General features: G+C 44.4%; 1 protein-coding gene across 4 annotated transcripts in view; it reads left to right on the top strand.

Moving 5' to 3' along the window:
* The window catches only part of LOC126354628 (transmembrane protein 117-like), a 483273-nt gene that overhangs the window by 282140 nt on the left and 174737 nt on the right, over nucleotides 1-26396 (top strand). For all 4 annotated transcript variants that reach the window (XM_050004396.1, XM_050004394.1, XM_050004395.1 and 1 more), the window contains one exon: nucleotides 14042-14124. In XM_050004396.1, coding sequence (XP_049860353.1) covers nucleotides 14042-14124 — 83 coding nt within the window. The remainder of the gene's footprint in view (nucleotides 1-14041; nucleotides 14125-26396) is intronic.

Below are 26396 nucleotides of genomic sequence, written 5' to 3'. Positions count from 1 at the left end.
TAATAGATCTTTAATATTGAAATAGATTGTATAAAGCAACACATAATTTGACTTAAAATTTGAATAAATGTGCAAAGGAAAGGAGTAACATAAACAAACACCCCAAATACATATCAACATGCAGTAAAATATGAACAAAATATAAGATGGAAAATTTTGGATCAGTGTGAATGAATGTGTAGCACATGTGAATGGTGCAAGACTACAAACAATGTCAAAACAGAAAGTATTTGTAAATATATTATACTTTGCCATGAAAAAGCGTTTAGTACAAGAAATTAGTTTCACTATTGTCTTTCGAATTTACTGATAGCGTAATTTAAAACATTCAAGAATTAAGTTATTATGTGACAAATGTGACAACAATGAGAAGTACATATGTAATATATATATTTGTTAAACAAGGGTCTTTGTAACGGACTGATTAGAGGAGAGCCTGCTAAGAGTCATAATGTCCTGTGAAGAAACACTTGGCTCGTCATTCCACGTTGGCGGCCCATAAACCATATTACTGTAATTCTCATCAAGAATTAGCTCTGTAATTGCCCTCTTGAAAATGGACACCCGTAGAGCATGCACTACAGAATGCTTTATTTACAGTCTTACCGTTTATGAAGTACCAGTTGCCCGCGACGTAGAAGAGAGGTCCTTTAGACAGAAAAACTTAATGTCTACTAACGTCACTGCACTTAATAAACGTTTCTCACCACTGTTTGAACATTGCAGCTTTTATATTTTTTCAGAGATATTTGTTAATGACGAGACGCACTTCAGTACATTCATATTTGTAGTTCACAGCACGAGCTCAGTGTCATAAACAGTCTACTTACAAGGGAACATCCCCATCGCACCCCCCTCAGATTTAGTTATAAGTTGGCGCTGTGGATGGGCCTTGAAAAACAGAACACAGATCAATCGAGAAAACAGGAAGAAATCGTGTGGAACTATGAAAAAAATTAGCAAAATATAGAAACTGAGTAGTCCATGCGTAACATAGGCAACATCAAGGAGGGTGTGCGCGTAGGAAAGCCGTGGTCCCTTGGTTGGCGTGAGCAGCTGAGGATCGAGAGGTCGTTGGTTCAAGTCTTCCCTCGAGCGAAAAATTTACTTTCTTTATTTTCGCAAAATTGTCCTTTCTGATTTTGAAATTGACGTCTCTGTTCACTGTAATAATTTTAGTGTCTGTGTTTTGCGACCGCACCGCAAAACCGTGCGATTAGTAGACGAAAGGACGTGCCTCTCCAATGGGAACCGAAAACATTTGATTGCAAGATCATAGGTCAACCGATTCCTCCGAAGGAAAACACGTCTGATATATTCTATACGACACTGGTGATGCATGTGCGTCACATGACAGGAATATGTTGTCGACCCACCTAACTTGTACACTTGGCGAGTGGGTAAAAAGATTCTTCTACCTTGCCCGAATTAGGTTTCCTTGTGGATGTGATAATCAATCCCAAAAAAGTAATGAAAACATAAGAGTTTGTCACATAAACTGCAAGAAATGAATGCAACAGTTTCACAGTCACACAGTTTTCCCTGTGCTCTGTCAAAACATATGTTTTTAACGTTTTCAAATTTTTCCGTGTGTAGACCGTCAAATACTGCATATGTCCAAGCAAATCTGAACATGTCCTTGAAATCTGGAGAGCGAAGTTGATTATGTGTGAGTGCCTGACCTTTGATAATTTACACACGATCACGGAAACAATACTGCTCTGTGTACCTGCGCCGCTTCGCAAAATCATAGAATCTTTTCACAAAGTATTTCACTTGCCGAAAACCAAACACATATAACGGTTGCTCAAGGGGTGTACAACCTGGAAGAATGGTAATCACGTTTACTCCCACACTAATTTTGTCTGAAAATAAAAAATCAAACTTTACACTCGAGGGAATACTTGAACCAACAAACTTTCGTTCCGCAGCTGCTCACGCTAACCACGGGACCACGGCGCTCCTGAGCTCACACTCTCCTTGTTGTTGCCTATGTTGTGCATGGACTACTCAGTTTGTATATTTAGCTTATTTCTTTCATAGTTCCACACAACGTCTTCCTGTTTTCTCGATTCATCTGTGTTCAGTTTTTCAGGGCCTATCCACTGTGCCAACTTATAACTAAATCTGAGGGGAGTGCGATGGGGAGGTTCCCTTGTTAGTAAACACTTTACTTCTTTGTGCAAACATTATTTGTCAAATTATTTCGTGAAAGGATAGTTCATGACAAGGAACACTTCAGTAGATTTAGCTTCACAGACTTTGCTGTGCTTCGAAAACAAAGCACTTAGCAAACTCATTCGACCATTGTAGGTTTCAAATTGCCTTGTGAAATATTAGTCCATGACAAGATGCACATCGATACGTTCATATCGTAATGTCACAGTCTGCGCTATGCATCTAAATCAAATCGCTTTGCAAACCTGTCCGTCCACTTTACTGATGTACGTTTCCATTTATTACTTTCTGACGTAATAATTTATAACAAGAATCGCTGTGATCTTTACGTCCTTTACATACAGTCTGCGTTATTCACGAAAAAGAATGTATAAAGATGCTGCGGTGGTCTCGCGGTTCTAGGCGCGCAGTCCGGAACCGTGCGATTGCTACGGTCGCAGGTTCGAATCCTGCCTCGGGCATGGATGTGTGTGATGTCCTTAGGTTAGTTAGGTTTAAGTAGTTCTAAGTTCTAGGGGACTAAGGACCACAGCAGTTGAGTCCCAGAGTGCTCAGAGCCATTTGAGCCATAAAGATGCTGCTATAAATACGCTATTTCTTCGCCCGCCCGCAACAGTAGTCTCCCAACTTCTCTTCTGACTCCTCTGTTGCCGCTTCATATAGCGGCCTATCGATTCATTTTAAAGCTCGTCTCTCTCATGTTTTAAGTTTCTCACGTAAACATACAATTTTACGCGAATAGAAATTTTTTTCCAAATGAATTAACGTTTTAATAAACAGCACAAAAAGAGAAATAATAATTCGATAACAGGCAGTTAAAGAGCGTGTACAGAAAAAAACACAAAACCTATACTACTGAAATACTGTCTTCGATGTGAAAATAAAATGAGAAATTAGCCAAGTGCGAGTCGGACTCGCCCACTGACTGTTCCGTACAAACTGAATGTATAACTTCCATCCTGGGAATCGATAATTTCAACGATATTTGCCTGTTATCGACTGGCAAGATATCGGTCCAGGGATTTTCAAAACCGTATCAAAACATCTAAGTAGTTCCTAAGACTATCCCAGACAAGAAGCGAGTAGGGGATTTCAGTTTATAGATGTAAACAGACAAGAGTTAATAAAATATGTTTTATTTACTTACCAAAACATGACTACAATTTAACATTTTATATTTCTAGGCAATAATGTTCGCCTATTATGCTTTCAGAAGATGATGAGTGCAGTCTATGTTCTAATGGCAAATAGATATTTTTGTGATATGATTACAATTGAACAATTTTAGGATTTTTTACTTGTACTGTGGAACCTTGTAACTTCCCCAAATTCGTGATTGTAGGTCAACGGGAAATGTCCTTCACGTTTTGATGTATGAGCTTGCAAGTATCAAAATATGTGACATAAATGGCCATATCTTTTGACTACATTGACTTTTATGCTTAAAATTTTTCCACCGCCAATGGATCATAGGCCTCACTACGTGACATATATTTGAACTTAATCAGCCAACCTGTTCAAGAGAAAATGAGGTCTTAACAGACGGACAAATAGACAGATAAAAATAACAAAAAATTATTTTTCTTGTTATATAATTAAAATTAATAATTTTTGAATTTTTTTCCGTTACTTGTACTGTGAAATCTTGCTTCTTTCTAGATTGTATAGTTCTACGTTAAAGGTAAGCACCGAACAGGTTTTGATAAGTGAGCTTCGAGTGTCAAAATATGTGACATAAATGGCCGAATAGTTTGATTATATTTACTCAGAAGCTTAAAATTTTTTTACCGCCAAGTGAACGTACACGTTAGTATTTGTCATAAGTTTTAACATCATACATCTTCCCGCTCCTGAGAAAAAAGTGTTCTTAACAGTCGGACTGACAGATGGATAGGTAGACAAACAGGCAGACGGACAACAAATCAATCCTATAAGGGTTCCGCTTTCGCAGACTGAGGCAGGGAACCCTAAAAAGAAAGAAATAAAACTTTATCTCAGATTGTAGTAGTATCTTCAAAACCTACAAGCCTACGTTGTTTTCCAAAGGTGTAAAACTGCAAGACTCCCGCTTTCTGCAATAGTGGTACAGAAAGGTGCTTGCCGGATTTCTCCCGTAGACATAACGATTTAAAGGGGTTGTTTCCCATAACCTTGGCCACGGCGTTCAGGTATACGCAAAGCTGTAGCAAATTTCTCAAGCACTGATATCTGTGAAGCTGTGATATTCTGTCTAATACAACTTTGGGTAACATGAGTAAGCTGCACGATGCTTTGTTCAGTGATCAATATAGAAAATTCTAGCAGAAGTTGACCCCCTGTTTCTGTGAGCAGCAACATTCCAGTGGGGATAATTTTGTATCTACACTCCTGGAAATTGAAATAAGAACACCGTGAATTCATTGTCCCAGGAAGGGGAAACTTATTGACACATTCCTGGGGTCAGATACATCACATGATCACACTGACAGAACCACAGGCACATAGACACAGGCAACAGAGCATGCACAATGTCGGCACTAGTACAGTGTATATCCACCTTTCGCAGCAATGCAGGCTGCTATTCTCCCATGGAGACGATCGTACAGATGCTGGATGTAGTCCTGTGGAACGGCTTGCCATGCCATTTCCACCTGGCGCCTCAGTTGAGACCAGCGTTCGTGCTGGACGTGCAGACTGCGTGAGACGACGCTTCATCCAGTCCCAAACATGCTCAATGGGGGACAGATCCGGAGATCTTGCTGGCCAGGGTAGTTGACTTACACCTTCTAGAGCACGTTGGGTGGCACGGGATACATGCGGACGTGCATTGTTCTGTTGGAACAGCAAGTTGCCTTGCCGGTCTAGGAATGGTAGAATGATGGGTTCGATGACGGTTTGGATGTACCGTGCACTATTCAGTGTCCCCTCGACGATCACCAGAGGTGTACGGCCAGTGTAGGAGATCTCTCCCCACACCATGATGCCGGGTGTTGGCCCTGTGTGCCTCGGTCGTATGCAGTCCTGATTGTGGCGCTCACCTGCACGGCGCCAAACACGCATACGACCATCATTGGCACCAAGGCAGAAGCGACTCTCATCGCTGAAGACGACATGTCTCCATTCGTCCCTCCATTCACGCCTGTCGCGACACCACTGGAGGCGGGCTGCACGAATTTGGGGCGTGAGCGGAAGACGGCCTAACGGTGTGCAGGACCGTAGCCCAGCTTCATGGAGACGGTTGCGAATGGTCCTCGCCGATACCCCAGGAGCAACAGTGTCCCTAATTTGCTGGGAAATGGCGGTGCGGTCCCCTACGGCACTGCGTAGGATCCTACGGTCTTGGCGTGCATCCGTGCGTCGCTGCGGTCCGGTCCCAGGTCGACGGGCACGTGCACCTTCCGCCGACCACTGGCGACAACATCGATGTACTGTGGAGACCTCACGCCCCACGTGTTGAGCAATTCGGCGGCACGTCCACCCGGCCTCCCGCATGCCCACAATACGCCCTCGCTCAAAGTCCGTCAACTGCACATACGGTTCACGTCCACGCTGTCGCGGCATGCTACCAGTGTTAAAGACTGCGATGGAGCTCCGTATGCCACGGCAAACTGGCTGACACTGACGGTGGCGGTGCACAAATGCTGCGCAGCTAGCGCCATTCGACGGCCAACACCGCGGTTCCTGGTGTGTCCGCTGTGCCGTGCGTGTGATCATTGCTTGTACAGCCCTCTCGCAGTGTCCGGAGCAAGTATGGTGGGTCTGACACACCGGTGTCAATGTGTTCTTTTTTCCATTTCCAGGAGTGTATCTTCACAGTACTTCCTAGGTTAGCGGTCCCCAACCTGGGAGTTATTACCCCGCTATAAACAACATGAACTTTTATGATGGGTAGAAACAGAAGGGTTCGATTGTGTCTCGGTCACAAAAATTATTTTTAAAAGATCATTATTGTTATCACTATTTCGTAAGACTCTAATACTGAATACGTAAGTTACTAATAATTACATTTGCTAAATACTAGTGTTAAATAGACATAATGCGGTGGAGCATACAGTTTGTTAAACGAAGTTATGAACAACGTTTTCCTCAAATATTTCGCCGGCTACAAACTTACTATCTACTTTGTACCATACATCTAAGACAGTAAAACTGAGACATAGACGTTACTTATGCTTAAATATCTCACGAGAATGCCTTCTGCGAGGTGTGAGTAGCTCCTGCAATGGGCCATAAATAGCTTTATTGTTCACTTCGTAACAGATAAACGAAATAACACAACAGAAACTATGTAGTGGGTACTAATCTGCTGTAGGACTTACACTGTATTATTATTATTATTATTATTATTCATTTTAATATTATTATTAGTGTCAGTTTTCAGACACAAAGCATTTTCATCCTGAAGTCCTCCGCCGGCCGCGGTGGTCTAGCGGTTCTAGGCGCTCAGTCCGGAAACGCGCGACTGCTACTGTCACAGGTTCGAATCCTACCTCGGGCATGGTTGTGTGTGATGTCCTTAGGTTAGTTAGGTTTAAGTAGTTCTACGTTCTAGGGGACTGATGACCACCGATGTTAAGTCCGATAGTGCTCAGAGCCATTTGAACCATTTAGAAGTCCTTCTCATATTTTGTAACAAGTGTCTAGCGAAAAATGTACATAGGTTTCTTTCTTGAGGAGGAGTTGTGGGTAGCTCTCGCGATGCAAAGAAATTTGTTCCATCATTCTACACTCCTGGAAATGGAAAAAAGAACACATTGACACCGGTGTGTCAGACCCATCATACTTGCTCCGGACATTGCGAGAGGACTGTACAAGCAATGATCACACGCACGGCACAGCGGACACACCAGGAACCGCGGTGTTGGCCGTCGAATGGCGCTAGCTGCGAAGCATTTGTGCACCGCCGCCGTCAGTGTCAGCCAGTTTGCCGTGGCATACGGAGCTCCATCGCAGTCTTTAACACTGGTAGCATGCCGCGACAGCGTGGACGTGAACCGTATGTGCAGTTGACGGACTTTGAGCGAGGGCGTATAGTGGGCATGCGGGAGGCCGGGTGGACGTGCCGCCGAATTGCTCAACACGTGGGGCGTGAGGTCTCCACAGTACATCGATGTTGTTGCCAGTGGTCGGCGGAAGGTGCACTTGCACGTCGACCTGGGACCGGACCGCAGCGACGCACGGATGCACGCCAAGACGGTAGGATCCTACGCAGTGCCGTAGGGGACCGCACCGCCACTTCCCAGCAAATTATCGACACTGTTGCTCCTGGGGTATCGGCGAGGACCATTCGCAACCGTCTCCATGAAGCTGGGCTACGGTCCTGCACACCGTTAGGCCGTCTTCCGCTCACGCCCCAACTTCGTGCAGCCCGCCTCCAGTGGTGTCGCGACAGGCGTGAATGGAGGGACGAATGGAGACATGTCGTCTTCAGCGATGAGAGTCGCTTCTGCCTTGGTGCCAATGATGGTCGTATGCGTGTTTGGCGCCGTGCAGGTGAGCGCCACAATCAGGACTGCATACGACCGAGGCACACAGGGCAACACCCGGCATCATGGTGTGGGGAGCAATCTCCTACACTGGCCGTACACCTCTGGTGATCGTCGAGGGGACACTGAATAGTGCACGGTACATTCAAACCGTCATCGAACCCATCGTTCTACCATTCCTAGACCGGCAAGGGAACTTGCTGTTCCAACAGGACAATGCACGTCCGCATGTATCCCGTGCCACCCAACGTGCTCTAGAAGGTGTAAGTCAACTACCCTGGCCAGCAAGATCTCCGGATCTGTCCCCCATTGAGCATGTTTGGGACTGGATGAAGCGTCGTCTCACGCGGTCTGCACGTCCAGCACGAACGCTGGTCTCAACTGAGGCGCCAGGTGGAAATGGCATGGCAAGCCGTTCCACAGGAGTACATCCAGCATCTCTACAATCGTCTCCATGGGAGAATAGCAGCCTGCATTGCTGCGAAAGATGGATATACACTGTACTAGTGCCGACATTGTTCATGCTCTGTTGCCTGTGTCTATGTGCCTGTGGTTCTGTCAGTGTGATCGTGTGATGTATCTGACCCCAGGAATGTGTCAATAAAGTTTCCCCTTCCTGGGACAATGAATTCACGGTGTTCTTATTTCAATTTGCAGGAGTGTATAAGAAAAGGTTGTTCGAAATAAGCAATACCATTTGTCTGTTTAACTCATTAGTTTGTGGTTTAATAAGACACTCATAAAAGATAAATAATCATGTATCTTTCATCATTTTAAAAGTAAAAATGTTTAGAGATAAACCTTTTCATTCTAAGATTTAGTAAGTCGCTAATGTTTATGATGGTGAAAACGATTACGCTTATCGGTAATATCATCAGAAAGGTAGAAAATAAATATTTAGCTGCATTTCGTCAGGAGACATGGAGAATATTGCTCACGGTATCAGGTTATGACATTTGTTAAGTTAGGAATCATTCTGTGAATTTTCTTATCACTAAAACCACAAAACCGTTTCAAAATTCTTATCGGATTCGACTAGGCAGACCAGACTGTCTAAATGTAGGCGCAGTAATCGGTGATATAGGGTCTCTGATGCGTTATCAACACACAACGGGTGTTTATAATTAAACTGATGGTGTCCCGCGTGCTGCAGAGCGGGCTGTATACATTGCAGGATGCGGAAACACCGTAGATCTGTTCATTAATCGTTGCGCTCGCGGAGTAAGCTGAAAAAAAAAAGCTCTTCCACCAGAAATAACGTCGGCAGTCACAGCGTATCGGTGCTTGCGGAAAAAGGGGAGGAACGGTCAAACATATGATAACGATGGTTCTGACACGTTTATTAGGATATGCTCAGAAGTTAAGACAAGTGTTCAGCATGATATCCCGACTCAGCAACAGTCTGCGTCCATAGCTCGGCATGGTCGACAGTTGCTCACAGCATATCAGGGGTAATAAAAGCTATATGTCGTCATGTGCTATCCTTCAGATCTGGAAGATACTGGGTACATCCTTCATAGACAAGATCTTTCAGATATACTCACAACCAGAAGTCACATGGATTTAGGTTGGGGGAGCAGGAAGGCCACACATCTTGAAAATACCTAAAGATGACGCAGTCATTAGCGAAAGTTCCATGAAGTTAATCTTTGACTTGGCAAGTGATACGTGGTGTCACCCCATCTTGCCTGAAAATAATTGTGCGGACACAGTTGCGCTCTTGGAAAGCTGGAATCAAATGCTGCACAAGGAGATCCTTACAATACGCACATGTCACTGTACAACTAACAGCCCCCCGAGGTGTCATCTCGGAAAGAAACTGACCGATGACGAAGGAGCTAGTGAAACCACACCACACAGCCACATTAGCTGAATGAAGTCGACGTTCTTTCCGCACGCTATACGAGATTGGAATAATAGAGAATGGTGAAGGTGGTTCGATGAACCCTCTGCCAGGCACTTAAATGTGATGTTCAGAGTATCCATGTAGGTGTAGATGTAGAAGGATGTGGTGGAGAGGAGCCCTGCATATGACAGTTCTGTGGATTCACGGCACTGTGCAGAGTGAAATGTACCTAGACCGTCCAAAGAATATTTCCCAGCTAAATGTCACCCATTCCCTTGCGTGCCCAAAACGAAGGTGTTGTAGCCTATCTTGAGGCTTCATTTGGTGCACATTCTGAGTCTTGTAGGGCTACAATTGTAAAATGCACTGCAAATTTTTGGAACTGTTGACCACGGGAGAGAGAATTCTCGTGACACAACTCCAGCACTGGCTACAGAATCTGAGGCACGTACTACAGTGTCAGCTATAACTACAGAAATTTCATCAACAACTGCCATGGGAGCGGGCCATCTCCATGTACCACCTAATTCATCTGTTTCTTCGAATTTCTTCATCATATTCTTTAGCCCGTTACTGACATGGGTTCTCTTTGCAGCTGTTTTTGTCGGTGATATTCCCGCAGTGCAGCGCTACTATTGCTGCATTCTGCCCCGCTAATACTAACCCAGCGTCTCAAAGTTTTAAGAATGTATATTTTTATTGTTGAAGGACGCCGCTGTTAATTCTGCAGGTATCGTACACTGATGATGCAGAACATTACCACGACTGCCCACTGCAAAGACCTTGCAAAAAATCTTGAGGCTCAGCGAGCGCACTGCAGTCGTGAGACATTTTGAACCATTGTTGTGGTAACAGTCCGTTAAGTAGAAGTGTATTGTGACTTTTAAGGACACAGAAGGTGAATTACGTCCTTATCGGGGGTTATATACAGTATAAGTTATACACTGTATTTGTTAGTAGTAATTGTTCTGTGTACACAGTCCACTTTACGTGAAGAAAACTGGTGGAGAGATGCACACCGTTTACTGCATAAATAAATTCGAGAAAAGATCCAATATTACCGTTCACAGGTAGGGAGATCTTTTTAGATGTTTCGCATGTTAACGCACTTGTCTGATAAAGGTGTCGACAACAACAAAAACGCAGCTTTTGAAAAAAAAAAGATAGAATGCTCTCCGGAGGGAAGCGTTCTCACCGACAGAAAAAAAATTTATTTTCGGAACTTTTCGAGGAGAGCTGTTTTCTTGTGAACCATGTAAATTGCAGAAGGCTGAAAGATGGTGCTGCTTCATCTATCTTCTGTTCAAAATGGCTCTGAGCACTATGGGACTTAACTTCTGAGGTCATCAGTCCCCTAGAACTTAGAACTACTTAAATCTAACTAACCTAAGGACATCACAGACATCCATGCCCACGGCAGGATTCGAACCTGCGACCGTAGCGGTCGCGCGGTTCTAGACTGCAGCACTTAGAACCGCTCGGCCACTCCAGCCGGCTCTATCTTCTGTTTTCCGAAAGATAAACAGCAGTATTTTTGTAAACTATAGGGCCTATCATATTTTGTTTTGGGTACACAAATTAAAAGATACTGAAATGCAAGCAACAGAAGATTTGGCGCGTAAGTTTACCACCACAACGGTCGCTGTTCAAGTTGTCCGCTTTTCACTGTAGGTCACTTTCAGGATTGTGTTGCCTTGGCTCACCAAAAGACTGAACGAGGCATATTAGTGCCGCTACATAAGCGAGCGTAGACGAGTAGGAAATCTTCTATCGACGATAAGGGAGGCAAACGGGGAAATCCGCTGACTTAAGGACATTGACAAAGGGCACACTATTACGGTGAGGTGCTTGAAACCGAGGGTTTCGGTAAAGGCGAAGCTAGTTGGGTGTTAACGTGGTACTCTCGGAAGCATCAGTGGGAATCGTTTGAGGTCGATGAAACTGCGATTGGCGACAATGCGTTGGACGTACGCGCCTCATCACAGAACGTGGAGGTCGGAAGCCCACCTGCTCTGTAAGTGCGATAGGAGGTGCCGTATGATAATCTGACGACTGAGTACGATGCAGGTGTAGACACAAGCGTTTCGGAGAACACCGTTCAGCATACACCGTAGAACATGGGATTCCGTAGTAGATGAACGCTACGTGGGCCCATGTTGCCTCAACGAAACCGTCAGTTACGATGGCATTGGGCACGGGATTACAGAGTTTCGACCGTGGATCGATGGAAACGTGTCGCCGGCTCGGACGAATAACATTTGTTGTTTCAGGTCGATAGTCGTGTCCTGATACACCTAAATCTACTTATACGCAAACGGCTATTTGAAACAAACAGCTATTCGAAACACGCACTGCGCCCCGCACGCAAGCCAGTGGGGGCAGTGTTATGTTATGGGGACATTCATATGGTTTCAAAGGGATCTGTAGTAGTAATGGAAGGTACCATCTCAACTGGGGACTAAGTGAATGTAATGCGGATCACTTGGATCCTTTCATACTTCATGTCTTCCTCGACGGCTATGGCACATTTCAGCAGGTTAAATGCCCGTGGTTTGAGGGGCATGACGGAAAGCTGATGTGTTGGTCACCAAACTCGCCTGATCTGAACCCGACGGAACACACCTGGTACGTCGTCGAGTGCTAGCTCTGCATTCACAAACCCCCAGCACGTAATTTACTGGAATTACGTGACCTGTGCGGAGACACCCGGTGCACACTCCTTCGGGAACCTACCAACGACTGGGCTCAGTAGTGTATACCGTTATTAATTTTACGTTTATCAGCATTATATTTCCTTAGATACCAGAAAACTATGCGCACTGTAAACAATTAAATGACAAATTGTGATATTTTTATTGTTCCCTATGAGATAAATACTGCTGGTATCTGATAAGTATAATTTCATGAACCATAGCAACAGCTCTCAACAAAGCGTGTCCTAGAATAACGCTGGCCCTTGTTAGTTTTGCAAAGCTACACTTGGTGGGTCTGTCTCAGCCACCACATGCACCCTTGGAAACCTTGGAAACTCTTCTGCATCTAATCCATAATATATTGTACGCTCATTAACAGTTCAAAACGAACAATGTGTAACGCACATCATAACCTGTTGAATGTACGTGCAAGTCTGAAAAGCTTTTGAGGGTGTTGCACGGAAGGCTGTGCTGAGAAATAACTGACAAGAAAAAAAATAGGTACTTTGCGTCGCTTCCGAGTTAATTAGCACTGAAGTTAGCCAATTAGCCCGTTGCGCATGAAACTGAAGCGGCTTGCGGGATACAGGTAGTGTCAGTCGCTCTCATAGTGTAGACGACAGCGCACGAGGGTGCTCGGGCTTTTGCTTGGATACGATCCTTACTACCACCCCATGTCGAACTTTTGCAGCGCTTTGTTGTTCGGTTTTAGGAAACCAAATGAAGAACACGCTTAACGACAACGTCTCTCACGAGCTGCTTGAATTTTCGCGCGGTCTGATTGACTAACTTCAATGCTAATTAATTCAGAAACGGCGAAACGTATCGAAATTTCTTTAACAGTTACTTCTGAAGAGAACCTTCCCTGAAATACCCTTTCAAGCTTTCCAGAATGTTTATGACCACTCTGTAGATTTTTAATATTTTATGGTCATAATCAATTGATCCATTGTCGAAGTACAGGTGCTCCACAAATATCCATACACGAACGAATGCTCAAGATAACTACAGATTAGCCATTCGTCTAATCTGTACTCTTCGACCTGTTCTCTTTCTTTTTACAAAGAGCTACCTAACAGCTCTATCGGAGATACCTTCCAAACATAGGAAACCGTCCGATTTTATCGTCTTTACAGGCTTATTGGTACATACCTCCTGGTTTCAAAGGACGATTGCGCGTAAACTATAAAACATACAAAAAAGACGTACATCAGTGGACAGATCATCTCGATATCCTGTGTATGCAGCATTTCGATTCGTAACACACGCCCTGGCGTAGTTGCACTGGTGGGCAGGTGTGTCAGGACATGCAGAATAACCAACTGCTCCGTATTGTCCCGGGTTCGATTCCCGGCGGGGTCAGGGATTTTCTCTGCCTCTTGATGACTGGGTGTTGTGTGATGTCCTTAGGTTAGTTAGGTTTAAGTAGTTATAAGTTCTAGGGGACTCATGACCATAGATGTTAAGTCCCACAGTGCTCAGACCCATTTGAACAATTTGCTCCGTATTGTCGCAACGAACTGCAGATGGGCAATCCAATGAACAGATATCCAGAAGAAGTTACTGTCGTCACTTCCGGGCAGTTCGTGTCTGCGATTTCTGTGAACTGAACGGAAGTGTTCAGTTTTGCTGGATCTCAATCAGTGTTCGTATTGAGAAACTGTAATGTGAATTAAGCACATGTTCTCTCCACTAAAATCCTGGAGGTATTCATTAATAACCCTGTATATACTATATACATTCTAAAGCCCTCTCGTTTCGTTGTAAATACGAAGTGTGCTGTTCTTGTGTAATGCGGAATGTTACTCAGTGTTTACTAATTTCTCGTATCAAGCTGACGCTGCCGTCTTGTGTTACAGAGTCGACTATCCCCATCGTGGGCAACGTGTTCAGCTTCGTGTTGACCAAATACCCACCGGAGTGGCGATGGTCGCTCATCAAGGTCAGTGCAAGCAACAGCGTGCATTTGCTACACTACATCTGGTCATAGCCCTACGCTTTCCCATCTACTGAAATAATGTAACGCTACAGAGAAATCTAGTGAAAAACAAAAACTAGGTTAATACCGAGACACTGATTCCATGCCACGACGCCTGCTCATGTCTGAACGTTCATGTACGTCGTCCTCGTTGGTGAGTGTTCATCGGAGGTGAGGGTATCATCTGGAGTGCCCCAGGGAAGTGTGGTAGGTCCGCTGTTGTTTTCTATCTACATAAACGATCTTTTGGATAGGGTGGATAGCAATGTGCGGCTGTTTGCTGATGATGCTATGGTGTACTGGAAGGTGTCGTCGTTGAGTGACTGTAGGAGGATACAAGATGACTTGGACAGGATTTGTGATTGGTCTAAAGAATGGCAGCTAACTTTAAATATAGATAAATGTAAATTAATGCAGATGAATAGGAAAAAGAATCCCGTAATGTTTGAATACTCCATTAGTAGTGTAGCGCTTGACACAGTTACGTCGATTAAATATTTGGGCGTAACATTGCAGAGCGATATGAAGTGGGACAAGCATGTAATGGCAGTTATGGGGAAGACGGATAGTCGTCTTCGGTTCACTGGTAGAATTTTGGGAAGATGTGGTTCATCTGTAAAGAAGACCGCTTATAAAACACTAATACGACCTATTCTTGAGTACTGCTCGAGCGTTTGGGATCCCTATCAGATCGGATTGAGGTAGGACATAGAAGCAACTCAGAGGTGGGCAGCTAGATTTGTTACTGGTAGGTTTGATCATCACGCGGGTGTTACGGAAATGCTTCAGGAACTCGGGTGGGAGGCTCTAGAGGAAAGGAGGCGTTCTTTTCGTGAATCGCTACTGACAAGGGAAACTCCCCATCGCACCCCCCTCAGATTTAGTTATGAGTTGGCACAGTGTATAGGCCTTGAAAAACTGAACACAGATCGATCGAGAAAACAGGAAGAAGTTGTGTGGAACTATGAAATAATAAGCAAAATATACAAATTGAATAGTCCATGCGCAAGATACGCAACATCAAGGACCGTGTAAGCTCAAGAGCGCAAGGTCATAGGTCAACCGATTCCTCCACAGGAAAACACATCTGATATATTCTATACGACACTGGTGACGGTATGTGCGTCACATGACAGGAATATGTTGTCGACCCACCTCACTTGTACACTTGGCGAGTGGGTAAAGAGATTCTTCTACCTTGCCCGATTTAGGTTTTCTTGCGGATGTGATAATCACTCCCAAAGAAGTGATGAAAACATAAGAGTTTGTCACATAAACTGAAAATAAAAAATTAAACTTTTCACTCGAGAGAAGATTTGAACCAGGGACCACTCCTTCCGCACTTGCTCACGCAAACCACGGGACCACGGCGCTCTTGAGCTTACGGTGTCCTTGATGCTAATTATCTTGCACATCAGCTACTCAGTTTGTATATTTTGCTTATTTTTTCATAGTTCCACACGACTTCCTGTTCTCTCGATCGATCTGTGTTCAGTTTTTCAAGGCCTATCCACTGTGCCAACTTATAACTAAATCTGAGGGGGGTGCGACGGGAAGGCACCCTTGTGAGGAAATTTAGAGAACCAGCATTTGAGTCTGACTGCAGTACAATTTAACTGCCGCCAACTTACATTTCGCAGAAAGACCACAAAGATAAGAGTGATTAGGACTCGTACAGAGGCATATAAGCAGTCATTTTTCCCTCGTCCTGTTTGGGAGTGGAACAGGGACAGAAGATGCTAGTTGTGGTACGAGGTACCCTCCGCCACGCACCGTATGGTCGATTGCGGACTATGTATGTAGATGTAGTAGAGGTAGTGAACAGGATTTGTGTGTAAAATAGTGAATCCTTTTCTTTTTCTGACTCAGCAAGTTAGCTGCAGGTGGATTCGATAGAGGGGGAAATCACCTACAAACGCACCTTGCGGAGTTCGTGTTTTATTTGGTCCGTGTCTAGGGTCAGTCGCAGCTTAAAAACATTGCAGGTGATGCCTGAAGCGGTCACTGTCTCAAAAATCTGCGGATTCCAGTCACTGAATGCTAGCCCCTATTTTGACTGCACCAGAGGTGGGAATCCTTCTACATGTCGGTCAGAGGGTCTGAAGATGGCGTAATATACTGTATAGCCAAAACTGGCATCCCAATAAAATAACAATTCGGAAATTTAGACGGCTGAAAGGTGTTTGATCTGATTTGACATTCTGTTCTGAACAGTCGAGGTCCCACAACCATCTGTGAAAAGATGGACTTAAACACACGACTTTCTATCGACCATTATTTTTGTGTATTTATCTAGGATCTAAAGATGGTCGCATTTTCACATAACTACAGAAAATTGAAACCAGTTGTGATTGAGCATTTGCGTCCTGACATGTAATGTAGCTTCAGTATTGGCAATAACTGGTGAAATTAAAAATAAAACAAAAAAGGAAATACCACCGAAAACCGTTAAATCACGGTACTGCACTTGTTGACCACCTGCACTACCACCACAGCAGATAGCCTACCCACAGTTCGCGATAGCAACTAGGACACGTAAAGGTTAAGGAAGTAGTTTTCTTTAGGAAGCTCCTGTTTCAGAATTTTACATTTGCACTACCCGATCAAAAGTACCCGGACGCCCTTATGTAGTGCGGACTTGACCACTACCGACGACTATTGTACTGACAGTAGAGAAGCAGTAACATCAGACTGCGTCGGTCATGAAAGCTCAGTGACTTAGAACGTGGGCTGGTCATCTGACGTCACGTGAAGAACAAATCCATCAAGGGCATTCGAATCTTTATAAATTCGAGTGGTGGTGATGTAACTGGAAGTGGAAACGCGGAAGAAACACCACAGCTAAACCAGGGTTGGTCGTCAAAGATTGCATGAAATCATAGGAAGGAATCATTCGTGAATTCCAAAGTGCTACCAGCAATCCTGCTAGCGCAGTGACAATGCGTATAGAGTCAGAAAGAATTGGCAACAGTGGTCGAGTATCTCCTCAAAAGATACACACTTCCGTAATCAGTGCTATGCTGGGCTTGACGTGGTGTGAGCAGTCACCACTGGACAGCGGATAATTGGAAACGAGTGATTTGGAATGATGACTCACGTTTTTCCCTGTACCAATCCGATGAAAAGGGTCTGAATTTTGGGTCTGGCGAGTGCCTGGAGAACACTACCTTCCATTACGTATAGTGCCAACGTTAAAGTACAGCGGACACGACGATACAGTATCGGTGTGTTTTTAGTGGTTCAGATGTGGTCCCTTTATTGCACTTAAGAAAACGCTAAACGCGGAACGATGTGAACAGGGTTTTATTGTGCACTGCGTATAGTTCGGAGACTATGATTGTTTTTATGAGCACGGCAATGCAACGTATTGAAAAGTAGCACCTGTGACGCAATGTTCTGAAGACAATAACACTCCTGAAATGGACTGGTCTGTCCAAATTCTCAACCTAAATCCAAGGTAACACGTCTGGCATGAGTTAAAAGGTTGACTTCGCTGCAGACCGCAGCTTCGATCATCACTACCTTCTCTCGTTTCGGTTCTTGAGGAAGAATGGGCTGCCATTGCTCCACAGACGTTCAGGCACATAGTTGAAAGTGTCTCCAGCAGAGTTCAAGTTGTCATAAAGGCGAAATGTGGACATAGTCCGTATTGATGTCCTCTAATAGGTATGTGGATACTTTCAATCAGATATTGTATGACCTATGCTAACATCACTTAATCAATAAAAGTGAGTCCCGTTTTCCTGGTGACAACGTGCTAAATCTCTAGAACCAGAGTTTCTGGAAACCCATACCATTCACAAACAATCTCGGACCCAAGACACACCAGCCCTGTGAAGGCGCCACGGGTGAATGGCGCTGCCGTCCACAGTCCCCATTGGGTCAGCCAATGAAACATCGTCATTCATTCCCTTCTCCACCTCCTGTTGCCTGCTCTTGCTGGACTCTGAGACTCACGTAAGTCACCCACAAATTCTCATTCATTTTGCTCCTTCTGCTGTAGCTGCCATGTTGTTGACAACACATCCACTGTCTTTGATCGTCCTCTGTGTTGGATTAAATTCCGGAGTTGGCGAATCCTCGCTGATACTTACAACTCTCACATTATTCACTTACTTTATTTTCTACACATTTCCCCCCTCCCCCCCCTCGGAGACGGTGAATCCGCGCTGATATTTACTACACTCACATTACTCACATCAGCACTTCACATGCTTTATTTTCTACACATTCCCCCCCTACCTCCCCCCCCCCCCCCCCCGGATACATAATTTCATATTTAGTTCACCAAATACCATCTTGCCTTTGTTTCCAACTGTGCCACTTAGCGTCTAATACATGTCATATGAGTCCGGAGACCTTCATAAACAAGGCATCGGTAGCTCAGATGGTAGAGCACTTGCCCGCGAAAGGCAAAGGTCCCGAGTTCGAGTCTCGGTCGGGCACACAGTTTTAATCTGCCAGGAAGTTTCATACCAGCGCACACTACGCTGCAGAGTGAAAATCTCATTCTGGAAACATCCCCCAGGCTGTGGCTAAGCCATGTCTCCACAATATCCTTTCTTTCAGGAGTGCTAGTTCTGCAAGTTTCGCGGGAGAGCTTCTGTAAGGTTTGGAAGGTAGGAGACGAGATACTGGCAGAAGTTAAGCTGTGAGTCGTGCTTCGGTAGCTCAGATGGTAGAGCACTTGCCCGCGAAAGGCAAAGGTCCCGAGTTCGAGTCTCGGTCGGGCACACAGTTTTAATCTGCCAGGAAGTTTCATACCAGCGCACACATCGCTGCAGAGTGAAAATCTCATTCTGAACGCATTCTAGTACAATATGGTCTGCCGTTCGTGTGGCGCCACATGCGCGCAGATCTGTCAGTCATTTTCTTATCTAGCTTAAATATTCAGAGTACGGCCCACGGCATGTCAAGCAGTGTATCATCTCTCTAGACGTATTTACATGGCTCCGAAGCATCGTCACCTTGATATTTGGAAATATACCATATTCTCTGTGCCCTGTGTGATACTTTGTCAGTATCATTGTTTTTGAAATTTTTTTAAAATCTTATAACGGTTAAGCTGTCGTCAAACCTTATGCTGGTTTGGACACCACAGTGCTTTACTTTACATGGTGCTGCTGGATGTCACTCATTGTTGCCTTCTTTCTGCCACTGAACTAAGTTACATAGCCAGTTGTTCAGGAACCTACCGTTTAACATGCACCATGAATCATCTTGCAATTATCCATATTCCACACTAACAAACGTTTCCAGAGGTGAAAGAAGTGGTAGATGAAAGATAAAAATCCTAAAACTGACAGGGGATCCAACCCAACACTTTTCGGTTCATAGTCTGCCACTTTATCACTGAGTCACCTATATCACAGCGTTTAAGTTGTTTTGTTTAATTGTATAAAATTTTCCCTGCATCATTTGTAATGTAATGAGTCGCTGAGCTCAAACAAAAAGAAGACAATTTGAAATGGTTAAATGATGTGAATAAACAGATATAATTACTTGGAGTTATATTCTTTTACTGCCCACTTAAAAAATATTGGGACCAAATACTACTGAAAAAGCTCAATGAATGACACTGAAATACTACTGAATCTTGTTAAATGACTACTTACTGTCTCTGTCACTGTCCGTAGCAAGTAAAACGGTAATGCTTACTGACAGTCTAAGCTCTAAAGATCTGAAACAGAGTAAATACGACGCTCATGTTGAGGGTTGCATACGTCAGAAATCAAGGTGCTGTCGTGATGTCGGTGCCATCCTTCCTTCTTGTAGGTTCCGCTGTTGCACCAGAGCTATAGGCTACCGACGGGGCCCACTGGAAACACGGGTCCCGTAATGAACTTCTTACGTCACACTAATTGCCTTGTCCGACATACATCGCGAGGACTCGGCTATGTCTGGGGCCAGGTGGGGAATCAGTAAGCCAATCGAAATATAACTTTCCCATGTGTTATCGACAGCGTGAGCGTACTTAAATGCGCAGCTACGAAGTGTTAAACTGGTCTAAAAGTAGCTTGCTCCTTGCCAGAAATAGTCGCTGCAAATCGTAAGACCTGTAGTATCACGTAACACTCACCGCAGGGCTTGTGTGTCTCGTTGGTCTCGCATACCGGCTTGGTCCGCAGGTTCGACGAACCTGAGAACGATGGCACTGCGATCGCTTCCAAGTCTTCGATTTAATTTCTCTTACTGAAGCTCACATGAGTGTTATTATGTCTCAGCGACGAAAAGATGCCATTTGTATATTCTTTCTTTTGGTTATGTTAACTGGCGCCTTTGGGCTTCAGCACATTGTGCAGCTTAGCATTCATTTCTGTGACTTTTTTAATAAATAATCACCATTTAGAGAACATACTTAAACATCATGTCCTGTTTTCTTGTAATGCTGCCGCAGACTCGGTAACGAGTCGACAGCTAGCCCTTGGCTATGCTTGCGAAATAGTTTACTCGCTCTCCTTTGTACGCTGGATACAGTCCTCTTGTACCCGACAATAGACTCAAGTGACGAGTTTTCAATTTAGCGGGCAGTCGTGGAGATTCACAAAATCCAGTCTCCGAGCGTACGGTGAAGACGAGTTCGAATATGACCTATAGTACCAGCTGGGAAGACTAAAGCAGCCTGAAATAATGCTTTCATACACTCAAACACCTCCAATGTACGCTTGAAGACTATCTGCTGTCACTGCGAAACATCAATCGGAATTCTGCCGCTTCCTCTCTACAGCCTCACTAACTAAATACACTAGGAGACTAATATTTCTGTTGAAGCTACACTACGCAACACAAACCCCGCAGTTGTCTCCCACTGCGACGCAGATGTATGAAATTTGTGTCGAAGATGCCTATAACTTTTCCCTTGTAATGATATAGAAGCATGGCGCTTGGTGACGTCTATCTCGGGATCGGAGACGCTTCAGACAGCGAGGTGTCGACACATGCAAGAAAAAGACCACAACTCAGGAGTTCATGTAACCTGTAATGTGGGTTGATGATGTCGTATTGACACCATATTTAACGACAATAACTCACAAAGGCACTGGAACGTGTCACACGATGGGAAGATCGTCACACCGCCTCTTACCCCCATCCTCCCATTCTTAGCCACATTTCATCAATTCGTTTGTTGCCTCTGCTATAGAGATCAGTAACATGGAGCCTAGCTTTGAATCAAGTGGCTTTCTTGTGAGTGGTCGAAGAAAAAATTTAAAACGCATCACAGCTCAGAACCAACAAGAAGAGGTTTAAGGGGTGGCATAAAGGGCGCCAATGAAACCACCCCCTCCCTGGGGGCATTCATTTTCACACATTTCGCGGTAGAAAATGACAGTTTGCACTGCAATGTACAAGAAGATGTTCTTGACAAATTTTGCCACTGCAGACACCCCCATGAGCGATTCAACGGTTTTCTAACGACTTCGCTGGGCTGCAAAGCCTTTGAACATTTTCTCACCCCATTGGAGTGGAGTGTGACCGCAAGTTTTGCTTTTATGTACAGCGTGGTACCACTAGGGATCGTTCAGAACTATTCGGCAATACTTGAACGTGATCTGAAGCAGGAAAGGGTGTTTATGCTTTTTCACCTCTCCGTTTTCGCATCCTCCTGCGGCGTTTGTACTATGGGATGCGACACTGAAACGAATGAATAAAACGGAAAAGATCCCTCTACGCCCCGGAGTTCGGCAACACCTTCCGTGCCACCTGCGCACATTTTTTTCAGCATTTTAGAAATGTCAACGCATAGAGACATCCATGTACATATCTCATCCCACTGGCCAGACAGCCACCCCTTACAAAACCCCTCTGATTCAGCATGCAGCTAGTAGGCGATAATGTGGGGCGTGTTCCCTGTCCCATTTTGGGTAGGGATCAGTGAGTGAATATCTCTCTAGGGTCATTTTTAAAGGGCCAGTCAAAAGTGCTCGAGTGGCTTCGTTGCCGGACCGGAGGCTCTTACAGGGGCACCTTTGACTGTTCATTTACGTGCGTGTCAGTGTCGCGATCCACTGTGCACACTCCACAGGACAGTGTGAAAAAGAAGGGATGAAAACGCATAAATACCCCTTTCTGCTTCGAATCACTTTCAAATTTCGTCGAATGGTTCTGATCGATCCCTAGTGGTTTCAACCCGTATATCAAAGCAAAACTGCGGTCACGCTGCACTCCAGAGGGGTAACACCACGTTGAGTCGGGTTACTGCCCCACGATGTCCTTAGAAAAGCGTTGAATCGTCCAAGGGGTATCAGCAATGGCATAATTTTTCAATGAATTCGTCCTGTTGTAGATCGTACTGCAAAAACGTCGTTTTCGAGTGCGAAATGTTCGAAAATGATTGCCTCTAGGGAAAGAGTTGTTTCATTGACGCCACTTTTGCCACCTCTGGAGACCTTTTTCTGTCGTTATCAGCGGCAGTGTGTTTCGAATGCTTTCCTCGGCCATCCAGGCTGTTAACGAAGGTACAAGCATATGGAATAAGTTCACAGACACGTGAGTAGCCCAAAGACTTCTTAAATAATAGTACCCACTCGATAGCGATTGTTCATCAGAGACAAGGGTATCGTCAGGAGTGCCCCAGGGAAGTGTTATAGGACCGCTGTTGTTGCCTGCCGGCATGGCCGTCGGTTCCAGGCGCTTCAATTTGAAACCGCGCGACTGCTACGGTCGCAGGTGCGAATCCTGCCTCGGGCATGGATGTGTGTGATGTCCTTAGGTTAGTTAGGTTTAAGTAATTCTAAGGTCTAGGGAACTTATGACCTAAGATGTTGAGTCCCATAGTGCTCAGAGCCATTAGAACCATTTTTGAGCCATTTGAACCGCTATTGTTCTCTATGTATATAAGAGATTTGGCGGACAGAGCGGGCAGCAATCTATCGTTGTTTGCTTAAGTTGTATGACGTACGGTAGGTCTCGACGTTGAGGGACTAGGAAGATACAAGGCGACTTAGACAACATTTTCTTGGTATGATGAATAGCAGCTAGATGTAAATGTGGAAAATTGTAAGCTGATGCGAATAAGTAACATGAAACCTGTAATGTTCGGATACAGCATTACTACGTTGCAATATGGTATGAGATGGCACGAGCATGTGAGAACTGTGGTAGGGAAGGCGAATGTTCTACTTCGGTTTATTGGGAAAATTTTAGGAAAGAGTGGTTATCCTGTAAAGGAGACCGCATATAGGACGCTGGTGCGAACTGCTCTTGAGTACTGCTCGAATGTTTGAAATCCGTACCAGAACAGATTGAAGGAAGACACCGAAGCAGTTCAGAGGTGGTCTGGTTAAATTTGTTACCGGTAGGTTCGAACAATACGTAAGTTTTACGGAGATGCTTTGGGAACTAAAATGGGAATCCCAGGAGGGAAGGTGACGTTCTTTTCGAGAAACACTATTGAGAAAATTTAGAGAACCAGCATCTGAAGCTGATTGCCAAACGATTTCTACTGCCACCAACATATATTGCGCGTAATGACCACGAAAATAAGATACGAGAAATTAGGGCTCATACGGAGGCATATAGACAGTCGCCTTTCCCTCGTTCCATTTGCGAGTGGTACAGAAAAGGAAATGATTAGCAGTGGTACACGGTACCCTCCGCCACGCACAGTACGATGGCTTGCGGCGTATCTATGTAGATGTAGATTTCCACACTAGGAGTCGTGGCTCTGACCTCCATCAAAAATGGTTCAAACGGCTCTGAGTACTATGGGATTTAACATGTGAGGTCATTAGTCCCATAGAACTTAGAACTACTTAAACCTAACTAACCTAAGGACATCACACACATCCATGCCCGAGGCAGGATTCGAACCTGCGACCGTAGCAGTCGCGCGGTTCCGGACTGTAGCGCCTAGAACCGCTCGGCCACTGCGGCCGGCTTGACCTTCATGGTAGAGGTAGCAAATGAGTGGATTAAATATGGGTAAGAGGGGTTGTAACGACATTCCCATTGTACGCCATGTCCACAGTAGCGTTCGACACAGTTGTGGTGAATTGTGCTGCCAGTGTGACGTCATTACATTACAGCTCACTTGAACTTCTGAGCTGCGTCCTTCTTTTCGCATGTGTCAGCACCTTTGTCTGAGGCATCGTCGAGCCCGACGGTAACGACTGAGAGGGCTCTATGCTTTTGCACCATTGCACAACAAGGTTATAGACACCTTTGAGCCAAATTTCAAACTGTAACCGCATAGGACTTTTTCTTGGAGCGACAAGGACCTTGAACCTGAATGGACATACTGAACTGCTAGATAACGAGTATTTCTAGGTTGCCCGTCGACTTAACGGAGGGTATATGTTCCCAGTCATTTCTTTTTAGTTTTTTCAAACTTACTGCTTTGAAAACCTGCGACTCATTTTTATATAAATCTACGTCTTCATGACTGGATTTCACACTGAAGTGCGTGATTGAATCTTCATAGAACCACTCGGTCTATTTTTCTACATTGAAGTAAACATCAGATGCCTCCAGCCATAAATTTTGAACTCTACATTAAGCTACCAGTTTCCATGTTACATTACATCGTCATCAGGCACCTCGACAAAAGCAGATCGGATAAAACCCACTTTCGTGTAATCATTGTGGGAGCCGCATATCCGTGGTGTAAATGACGATGTCACTCTCTGTGTCGGATTGACCGATTGGCTTTGACTAATAGACGGATGAGAACAGCTGAAATGCGAGAAGAAGTTACAGGCAAAAGCCTCGTGAACATCACTGGAAGCAAGGCTGATATTACGACCATAGGCAACAGAGATTTTTCTGGTGCAAAGACGGAATCGGCTGGTACACGGAGAGGCATTCTGTGGTGTTGAGCAATGAGTCTCGTTTGTGGCGGCCACATCGACGCCAACTGTCCGTAGACGGCCTACTGAATGGTGACAAGAAAGCTACGATTATCGAGACCCATACCTCTCCAACTCCAGGGGTCATGGTGTGGAAGTAACTGTGGTCCGACAGGTATGAGAGCGGGGGACGATAAACAATACTGTCTGCTACTCACTGACGACCAAGTGACAGTTGAAACAAATTGTGACGACTCTAGCTACATGCTGAGGGAGATGTTTGAAGAGTGTGAAAAATGAGACAAAAATACAAACAAAAAAATTTTTTCTATAATATGATAGTGAATGGTGATGAGCATCATCATTTAAGGATTGTAATTTTCAATATTAGGTCTTGTTCTTCTTCTAAATACCTGGGTGTAATTATACTTTCAATGGTAGCAATTTTGAAGCTGTTTACGAGGAAAGGTATTTTTCGACAAGAAGACCGTAAACTGTGGAGATCGAGAAGTCAGAAACTGCAATACCCGCAAACAACGCGCAAATTACGAGAGCGTGCTGAAAAGTAATGCCTCCGAATTTTTTTTATTCTGTTTTGGTCTCGGACCAGGCTGCGTAGTTGTACACCGTATTGTACGCCGGCGCTATGACAATAAGGCTTCATTTCCCCTCGAACTAAGTTACGACCAGATGCAGATTTCCCTACGAATTTTCTATATGGTAATGCGACATCTAGCGTATCACGAAGTGCTGAGAAAAACTATTTCACATTTGTCTATCCTTCTAGATTTAGGTGAGCTGAAAGGGAGAAATCAGCTGTTTATTCTTCAAAAATAAAGAGTTTACAAGCTGCAAAAAGCAACTACTATGTTACATATCTAACTGCTGGAAGCTGGACTTGGCCTCTCTTTTCCTATATGTGGCTGTGTGGTTGTTAGAGGCAAAATGCATGCTATCGGACAACTGTTCTAACTACATTCCTCTAAATTATATCATATGGGATACATTAGTTGAACTAAACATTTGATTAAAAAATACTTTGGTCACCACCTGTACACCGCAATATAAAATTCTTCTTAGCTAAACGTCGTTTCACGCTGAAAGTAAGCGCATAACGGCAGTGTTACCAGCTACGTGCAATACACACTGTCGACTTCTTTGACATTGTAATGCAGTTTCGTACACACGTAACGGAAATACACAATTTACTAACAATGATTTGATAACTCTACCCAAATCATATAACACAAATTTTATCTTCCAAATAAATAGCTTTATCCTTTATTTAAGCGTGTGTTCAAACTGTTCACCATGGAATGAAAGGCACTTTTGCAATCGCTGTTCGAAAGAACGATGGATAGATTAATTACAATGGATGATATGTAGAGTATGTATTGGCCATTAGACCCCACACATCGACTGGCGTCATAGACTGCATCTCTGAGTGCTCCC

Source organism: Schistocerca gregaria, chromosome 3 (assembly GCF_023897955.1).
Source record: "Schistocerca gregaria isolate iqSchGreg1 chromosome 3, iqSchGreg1.2, whole genome shotgun sequence".
Lineage (NCBI taxonomy): Eukaryota > Metazoa > Arthropoda > Insecta > Orthoptera > Acrididae > Schistocerca > Schistocerca gregaria.
Note: the sequence above shows the minus strand (reverse complement) of the source record. Positions and strands in the feature narration are given on the sequence as shown.